The sequence below is a fragment of the Theropithecus gelada genome, chromosome 1 (genome assembly GCF_003255815.1).
Source record: "Theropithecus gelada isolate Dixy chromosome 1, Tgel_1.0, whole genome shotgun sequence".
NCBI classification, from domain to species: Eukaryota; Metazoa; Chordata; class Mammalia; order Primates; family Cercopithecidae; genus Theropithecus; species Theropithecus gelada.
In genome coordinates, this window is record NC_037668.1 from 52,759,328 (window position 1) to 52,768,727 (window position 9,400).

General features: G+C 45.4%; 1 protein-coding gene across 11 annotated transcripts in view; it reads right to left on the reverse strand.

The window, feature by feature from the left end:
* The window catches only part of LOC112624972 (RH-like protein), a 58,289-nt gene that overhangs the window by 2,009 nt on the left and 46,880 nt on the right, over window positions 1-9,400 (reverse strand). For 5 of the 11 annotated variants that reach the window (XM_025386190.1, XM_025386171.1, XM_025386150.1 and 2 more), the window contains one exon: window positions 7,217-7,290. The exons of the other annotated variants lie outside the window; for them this stretch is intronic. In XM_025386190.1, coding sequence (XP_025241975.1) covers window positions 7,245-7,290 — 46 coding nt within the window. In that variant the 3' untranslated portion in view covers window positions 7,217-7,244. The remainder of the gene's footprint in view (window positions 1-7,216; window positions 7,291-9,400) is intronic. 11 annotated transcript variants of the gene reach the window in all.

Genomic DNA, 9,400 nt, shown 5'->3' on the forward strand with positions numbered 1-9,400 from the left:
TCTTTAATAAAATCTGAATTGGAAGAGATCTTAGGTAGGTAGGTTTTATTTCATACAGTGTTTTACATGGATTGTTGATAAATGGCCATCTGGCTTTTGTTTGAATGCCTCCAAAGACAGGGGACTCACTATTGCCATATGAAGTAGCTCATTCCATTTGGCAGGGAGTTGAGATTGTTAGAAATTTAAACTGCACCTCCCCTGGGCCTAGTTAAATTCTTTAGAGAAGCGTAGAGAAAAAACATTTTTCTTCTGCTTGCCAGTTTTTGTTATTTGTTTTGTTTGTTTGAGATGGAGTTCCACTCTTGTCTCTCAGGCTGGAGTGCAGCGGTACAATCTTAGCTCACTGCAACCTCCGCTTCCCGGGTTCAAGCAATTCTCCTGCCTCAGCCACCCGAGTAGCTGGGATTACAGGCACCCGCCACCATGCCCAGCTAATTTTTGTATTTATTTTTTAGTAGAGACAGGGTTTCACCATGTTGGTCAGGCTAGTATCAAACTCCCAAACTGAGATGATCCACCCGTCTCGGCCTCCCAAACTACTGGAATCACAGGCCTGAGCCACCATGCTCGACCTACATGCCAGTCTTTCAAGTGTTTGAAGAGCCTTCTTAAGTCTCCTTTGGCCTTCTCTTCTGCAAGCTGTGCATGCAGTGAATGCTGAAGTGTTGCCACACCACAGCCCAACATACAACATTGCTGCCTGTGGCGTAAACTTGGACCACGGAACTCTGAAACCGGAAATCAGGGTAGCTAACACTTGTTTGCTAACATTTCATATACATTATCTCCTTTAAACCCTAACAACCCAGTGAGAGAGTCACTGTTATCTCCATGTCAGAGATGACGAGACTGAAGCTACAAGATCACAGAGCTGGCAGTGGTAGAACCCAGATCTGTCCGACGCCAGAGCACAAACTCGTAGAACATGGGATTTGATCTCATTTTATAAAGGAAGAAACTAAGCCCCAGAGAAGTGACCTGTCCAAGGGCACCAGCCTGCCAGTGGGTGAACTAGGACTGGAATTCAGATCTGCCTCCCAGAACACTGGCCCTCAGCGAGGCCAGGGGAGTCTGTTGGCAGGCTGCTGATATGTTTTCCTACTTTACTTTTTCTTCTTTTTTTTTAATATATATATTTTTTGAGACAGAGTCTCCCTCTGTCGCCCAGGCTGGGGTGCAGTCACACGATCTCAGCTCACTGCAACTTCCCCCCAGGGGTTCAAGTAATTCTGCCTCAGCTTCCCAAGTAGCTGGGATTACAGGTGTGCACCACCACACCCAGCTAATGTTTTTGTATGATTTTGCTTTGCTTTGTTTCGTTTTGAGATGGCATCTCCCTCTGTCCCCCAGGCTGGAGTGCAGTGGCATGATCTTGGTTCTGCAACCTCTGCCTCCCCATTTCAAGTCATTTTCCTGCCTCAGCCTCCTGAATATCTGGGACTACTGGTGTGCGCCACCACACCTGGCTAATTTTTGCATTTTTAGTAGAGACAGGGTTTCACCATGTTGGCCAAGCTGTTCTTGAACTCCTGACCTCAAGTGATCTGCTCTCCTTAGCCTCCCAAAGTGTTGGGATTACAGGTGTGAGCCTCTGCGCCCGGCCTGTTTTCCTACCTTACTGTAAAAGCTGGCTTTCCTTGTGTTGTTGGACAAGCATTTGTTGGACCCTTACTGTGTCTCTAGAACATTTATTTGAAATCAGAAGTACGGGTGATACCACTGTAACAAGAGTAGGTTTTTAAAACTTTGCATAAAACAGCAAGAGGGACTCTTAACACACTTTGTTATGTTTTTGTACCAAAACAGTAGTGTTTATATTTCTTGGCAATAAAATCATTTTTAAAAATAACCTGCAAATACTCAGAAGTCAATGGATAATCTTCAGCACATTGCAGTTACTTCAGAATCCGCCCTACACTCAATCCAATCACTCTACTTCACTCTCAAACTTTCACTGTAGGCATCACTTCCCCACTCAAACCTTTGGGAGTTTCCCATTTGCCTCAAGGATGAAATTGAAGTGGCTCTAGCCACCTTTCAGCCTTTTCACACACTGCCGAGCCAGGTTGCTCATGCTGGTTCTGTTTGGAATGCCTTGCACTTCCTGCTGCTTAGCCAAATCCAACACAACTCCATGCTCCATTCTCCCTGACCGCCCTAAGACCTCTCCCTCCTCTCATTCCAGCAGCTACTGCCAGGATTGCTTGTTTCGTTTTACATTATTTGTATTTATTTATTTTTTTTGAAACAGAGTCTCGCTCTGTCGCCCAGGCTGGAGTGCAGTGGCACGATCTCAGCTCACTGCAACCTCTGCCTCCCGGGTTCAAGTGATTTTTCTGCCTCAGCCTCCTGAGTAGCTGGGGTTATAGTCGCGAACCACCACACCTGGCTAATTTTTTATATTTTTGGTAGAGACGTGGTTTCACCATATTGGCCAGGCTGGTCTCGAACTCCTTACCTCAGGTGATCTGCCCACCTCAGCCTCCCAAAATGCTGGGATTACAGGCGTGAGCCACCATGCCCGGCTAGAACTTCAGTTTATAACACAATCTTTCATGTGTCTTCTGCTTTCATTAAAAGAATAAACCTTTCCCTTTTTTATTTCAGTTTAATAAACCATGGATTTTATTTCATGCTTAGCAAAGCACAAGGGCTCACTGACATGCATTTCTTAAAACTAATTCTGGCCGGTCGCCTGTAATTCCAGCACTTTGGGAGGCTGAGGCCGGCAGATCACTTCAGCCTGGCCAACGTGGTGAAACCCCATCTCTACTAAAACTCCAAAAATTAGCTGTGGTAGCAGGCACCTGTAGTCCCAGCTACTCAGGAGGCTGAAGCAGGAGAATCGCTTGAACCTGGGAGGCGGAGGTTGCAGTGAGCCGAGATCACACCATTACATTCTAGCCTGAGCTACAAAGCAAGACTCTTGTCTCAAAAAAAAAGGGTAATAAAATAATAAACAAACTGAATTTTTGTAAATAAGTATCTGGTGAGGACCACGGTAAGGAGGATAGGAGATTAGCATATCTGGCTCCTGGAGACCCATAACTATATTAGAATTATCTCTCTGGTACTTCATACCGTGTCACAAATTGGGTAATACATGTAGTGGAATGAATTAGCAAATTAATGAGTGCATTTTAATAAACCATCGGAGGATGAGATGGGTGCCCTTGGGGAGTGGTGAGTGCTGCCTCCCAGAAGTGCCAGGCGTGGTCTGGCCAACCAGTGAAGCAGTGGCTGAGCTGGCTTTAATGTCCTTCCAACCCTGGCAGTCAGTTCCATGAAATTCAGTAAGAGTATTTAAAATGTCTTGTTGGATGGTTTGCAAAGAAATAAAAATTTTTTTAAAAATCACCTCTGGATTTATCAGCTTTGCAAGTTTGCATCCTTGCCTGTTTAATGGGTATTTGGCTTTCAACTGCAAGCTGAGAATGGTACACTGCCGAATAAATGGTCCTACTCAACCACGAGAAAACAAGTCAGAAGATTTCTGGGGGTGGGGTGGGGGTGGAATAACTTTTCTCTAGTAACTGTACTCAACACATATGTGGGGTGTCTTTGGAGCCAAAAGACATCAAATTTCTTCTATGCATTAGTTCTGTCATTTTGGGCAAGTTACTTAATCTCTCTAGGCCTCCGTTTCATCATCTTCAAGACTGAGATACTTAACTTTTTTTTTTTTTTTTTTTTTTTTGAGATGGAGCCTTGCTCTGTCACCCAGGCTGGAGTGCAGTGGCGCAATCTCGGCTCACTGCAATATCCACCTCCCAGGCTCAAGCAATTCTCCTGCCTCAGATTCCCAAGTAGCTGGGATTACAAGCATCCGCCACCATGCCTGGCTTTTTTTTTTTTTTTTTGTATTTTTAGTAGAGACAGGGTTTCACCACATTGGCCAGGCTAGTTTCAAACTCCTGACCTCAAGTGATTTGCCCACTTCAGGCTCCCAAAGTGCTGGGATTATAGGCATGAGTCACCTCACCTGGGCGAGATACTTACTTTTATGCAGGGTTGTTGTGAGGATAAAATCAGGTAATGTGGAAAAGCACCTAGCACAAAATCAGAAACTGTAGGCTTGCAATATGATAGCTCTTATGCTCACACATTCCTTCGTGGTTGGCTAAATCCCTAGTAATAAACTTTCACATTGATGTGGTGGTTTGTATTTTACAGAATGTTGTTACAGACATTATTACCTCACTTGATCTTTAAAATAACCCACTTTCTTAGATAGAGCAAAGATTACTACTCTTATTTTACCAGTGAAAGAGGTCGAGGAACTTGCCTACATAATACATACATTACATAATATAATACATTATACACTACATTACATAATATATGACATTACAGAATGATGCTAACATCGGGTTTCCTCATTCCAAATGCACACTCTTTCTGGTTTACCTGTTGCTGCAGTGGCTAGTGTTAGATAGGGTTCCTCGGATTTCCTTAATTTATCTAGCAAATTTTTTTTCAGAGACGGGGTCTTACTGTGTCACCCAGGCTGGAGTGCAGTGGCAGGATCATGGTTCTCTGCAGCCTTGGCCTCCTGGGCTCAAGAGATCCTCCTGTCTCAGTAATCCCCAGAGTGCTGGGATTACACATGTGGGCCACTGCACCTGACCTATCCAGCAAATATTTATTGCAACTCAAGTGACTGAGCTGGAGACCTGTCCTGTTTGTGGTATCCTTGGTTGATTAGCATAGTACTTGGTATAGAATAGTTATTCAATAAATACTTGAGGAATGAATGAATAGATTAAACCAATTTTCTGAGTCCTTTCAATAGAGTACCCTGATTCTGCTAAATAGGCAAGAACCCTTGCAGGGGACAAAGAGAGATTGGCTGTTAGGAGAAGCCAGGAGCTGACAGCTGCAGAGAGAAGCTGATAAAGTCAGTTACACACAACAACACGGATGATTCTTAGAGTAATCACGCTGAGCAAAAGAAGCCAGACAAAGGGGAATACGTGCTGCATGATTCCCTTTGTATAACATTACAGAGGGCTGGGCACAGTGGCTCACACCTATAATCCCAGCACTTTGAGAGGCCAAGGCAGGAGGATTGCTTGAACCCAGGAGTTCGAGACCAGCCTAGGTAATACGGTGAAACCCCATCTCTACAAAAAAAAAATACAAAAATTAGCCTGGCATGGTGGCATGCACCTGTGGTCCTAGCTACTCAGGAGGTAAGGGGGGCGGATCACCTGAACCTGGGGAGGTTGAGGCTACAGTGAGCCATGATGGCATCACTGCACTACAGTCTGGGTGACAGAGTGAGACTCTGTCTCAAACCAAAAAATTACAGAAAATGCAAACCATCTGTAGTGACAGAAAGTAGTTCAGTGGTTGCCTGTGGGTGGAACCAGGTGGATAGGGAGGGAGGAATTTCAAAGGAGCAGGAGGAAGTGTGTGGAAGTGATGAGTGTGCTCCTTGTTTTGATGGTGGTGTTGGTCTCTTGGGTGTACAAATACGTTAAAATGTATCAAATTATATACTTTAAATATGTGCAATTGTTTTGTTTTTGAGACAAAGTCTTGCTCTGTCACCCAGGCAGGAGTGCAGTGGCATGATTTGGGCTCACTGCAAACTTCGCTTCCCAGGTTCAAGTGATTCTCCTGCCTCAGCCTCCCGAGTAGCCGGGATTACAGACGCCTGCCATCACATCTGGCTGATTTTTATATTTTTAGTGGAGATGGAGTCTCACCATGTTGCCCAGGCTGGTCTCAAACTCCTGATCGCAAGTGATCCACCCGCCTTGGCCTCCCAAAGTGCTGGGATTACAGGCATAAGCCACCACACCCGGCCTAAATATGTACAATTGATTGCCAGTTATACCTCAAAAAGCTATTTGAAGAGGAAGAAGAGGAAGGAGAAAGGAGAGGAAGGAGAAGGAAAAGAAGGGGCAGGGTCTCTCCTCAGGTTCTCTCTGCTTGATCCCTCAGGCACAGGTGTCCAGGCCCATAATAAGGCTGCTTCTCTGTCCCTTTAGTGAGCGACATCTTGGATGCTGGGTGGGGCAAACATTGGCCTGGGATTCAGAAGGCCTGGGTTCTGGCTTGGCTCTGCCACTCACAAAGGTACAACACCGGGTGGCAGTCTGACCTCTGTTGGCCTGGACTTACTGTGACAATACAGGTCCCTGCTGGTCCAGCCTACCCACAGCATTGACTAGAGGATGGCCTAAGGGGACACATCAGAGTGCTGCGTGAACTATGAGTAGGTCAAAGGGAGAAGAGTGGGAAGGGGGCAGGGAGTGAGCCCCAACCTTCTTTACCTTCTTTCTAGCACAGTCTCAACAACAAACACTACAATGTAACACGGGACCCTCAGCAGCTGCTGAGTTGTTTGAGCTCTACGTCCCTTTGCTAAGTGATCTCAGACTCCTGTACAACACATTTTTTTGTGCCTGCCTGTTATCATTTATCAAGAGCTGTGTTCAGGACTCAGCCTGGATACTCACACACTGTAAGATTTTTTTTTTTTTTTTTTTTTTTTTTTTTGAGACACAGCGTCAGCTCTTGTCGCCCAGGCTGGAGTGCAGTGGCGCGATCTTGGTTCACTGCAGCCTCCGCCTCCTGATTTCAAGCGATTCTCCTGCCTCAGCCTTCCGAGTAACTGGGATTACAGGCATGTGGCACCACACCCAGCTAACTTTTGTATTTTTAGTAGAGATGGGGTTTCAACATGTTGGCCAGGCTGGTCTCAAACTCCTGGCCTCAGGTGATCGCACTACCTCGGCCTCCCAAAGTGCTGGGATTACAGGCGTGAGCCACCGCGCCCAGCCAGCTGTAAGGTCTTGGTAAGTCATATCTCCACTCTTAGCATCTGTCAGAAAAGGGGTTGGACTCCAAGGCTTGAGGTTTCTTCCTGCTCTTGCCTTGTGGGGTTCTGCCACCTGAATGTCAAACTATTTGGCTGTGTTGAGGACTGCAGATGGGAAGGGGAAGTGCAGCCAGTGGCAGCTGTCTCATCCCTGACTGTGAATGAATTTGAGGCATCAGGGAAATGGTGACTTTTGCCACCTCCCCGCCATCCTCCCCCACACACGCATATCATGGATTTGTTCCTCCTCCAGTTCCTCCTGCTGTTCCTTACTTCATTTTTGTTTCCATTTTACTCAAAAACAGCAAGTCAACATACATACCTAGGTATGTTTTTAAGTTCACGCACTCAAAATCTATCACATTAATAGGTGGAAAATCTTACCTCCCAGAAGGCTTGGTCATCAAAATATTTAGCCACATGAGGTCCTTTCCATATTTTGAGATTTAGAAGCAAACCTGTTTAAATGCATAATTAAATGTTAAAACTTTTGGAGCACAGGATTTTTAATCTCAAGATTAATCGAAATATTGTGTGTCAAAATGACAGTATCTCCATAGAAATCCTTTTTCTCCCACAATTGAAAGACAAATAAAAGGAAGCCCCGTCATTCCCGGACCAGCTTAATTCTGTAGACATTTTATTTTATTTTATTTTATTTTTATTTTATATTTTATTTTGAGACAGAGTCTCGCTCTATCACCCAGGCTGGAGTACAATGGCATGATCTCGGCTCACTGCAACCTCTGCCTCCCAGTTTCAAGCAACTCTCCTGCCTCAGCCTCCCAAGTAGCTGGGATTATAGGCGCCTGCCACCACATCCAGCTAACTTTTTTTTTTTCAGTAGAGACAGGGTTTCACCATGTTGGCCAGGCTAGTCTGGAACTCCTGACCTCAGGTGATCCACCCACCTTGGCCTCCCAAAGTGCTAGTATTATAGGCATAAGGCATAGCATCTGGCCGATTCTGTAGACTTTTTTTTTTTTTTTTAAAGAACTGGGAATGGCAGTGCACTGAGCAGTACATGAGAACCACACATCTGATGTCCTTCCCCAGATGGAGTAGAAGGGCCCCCTGAAAGCTGATCCGTGTAAGACATACAGGCTACTACAGAGGGTGACTCCAATTGGGTGCTCCTATAGGTCTGTCTTCTCTGGCTCCAGTCAACTCCCGAGAACCTCAGTTTAAGATTCCACTTGTGTAGTTAGGAAAGTAGCTTATAATATGCTTTGGTGCCTGCCCTTCCCTTTCCCCATCTCTTTAAGTATCTTTTATTTTTTGTTTTTAGGACAGGGTCTCATTCTGTTATCCAGGCTGGAGTGCACTGGCACAATCACAGCTCATTGCAGCCTCAAACTCCCGGGCTCAAGCAATCCTCCCACCTCAGCCTCCCAAGTGGCTGGGACCACAAGTGTGTGCTACCATAACCAGCTCATTTTTTTTTTTTTTTTTTTTTTTTTTTGTATTTTTTGCGGAGACGGGGTTTCGCCGTGTTGCCCAGGCCGGTCTTGAACACCTGAGCTCAAGTGATCTGCCCGCCTTTGCCTTCCAAAGGGTGCGATTACAGGTGTGAGCCACTGTGCCCAGCCTCCATTTTCCGTCTACTCTCTGCCCAGATAGCTTGGCCATATGTATTCCTCCAGCTTCTGGAAGCTGGCTGAATTTCACGGGACACATGGAATGAGTGCTTCCTTTCACAGGAAGCAAGGAAATGCTCCTGATAGATTTAGCTGTGTATTATTAAGGACGATCAGTTCCAGCGTGGTTAACGTGAACGGGCGAGTGCTTAGTGAGATTCAAATTTCCCTTTCGCGGAGCTTCCCTTAGGTGATATTGGCATGCAGGGTACCACCAGCATATGACGCAGTTAGCTTGAATTACTCAGTAATGATCTCTGGCACCTGCATGAATTTTGCAGCTAGCTGAGGCTTACTCATCACTGAGGAATATCTGTCTAAAATATATTTTGTCTTCTGAGACAACACTAAACATATTTAGACTTTTTCTAAAAAAAAAAAAATCAGAACTATCACTAGGAATACCCACTCATAACGTGCCATATAATGTGGAAAAGGTGTGTAGCCATGGAGGGTTGTTGGTCTAATCTCTCAGCAGCCCAAGCGTTTTGTGTTCGTGTGTCCAGTTTTAAGAATTTCTCGGCCGGGCGCAGTGGCTCACGCCTGTAATCCTAGCACTTTGGGAGACCAAGGCGGGCGGATCACCTCAGGTCGGGAGTTCAAGACCAGTGTGACCAACATGGAGAAACCCTGTCTCTACTAAAAATACAAAATTAGCCGGGCGTAGTGGTGCATGCCTGTAATCCCAGCTATTCAGGAGACTGAGGCAGGAGAATCACTTGAACCCAGGAGGCGGAGGTTACACGGTAAGCCGAGATAGTGCCACGGCACTCCAGCCTGTGCAACAAAAGCAAAATTCTGTCTCAAAAAAAAAAAAAAAAGAATTTATCTTCTTCTGTTAGGCTCTTTGCTTTCACTTCTAACTTCTGCTGGTGTACTTTACCTCTAGAAACCTAGCCCACCTCTAATCTGCTATTTCTAATCTACCTGA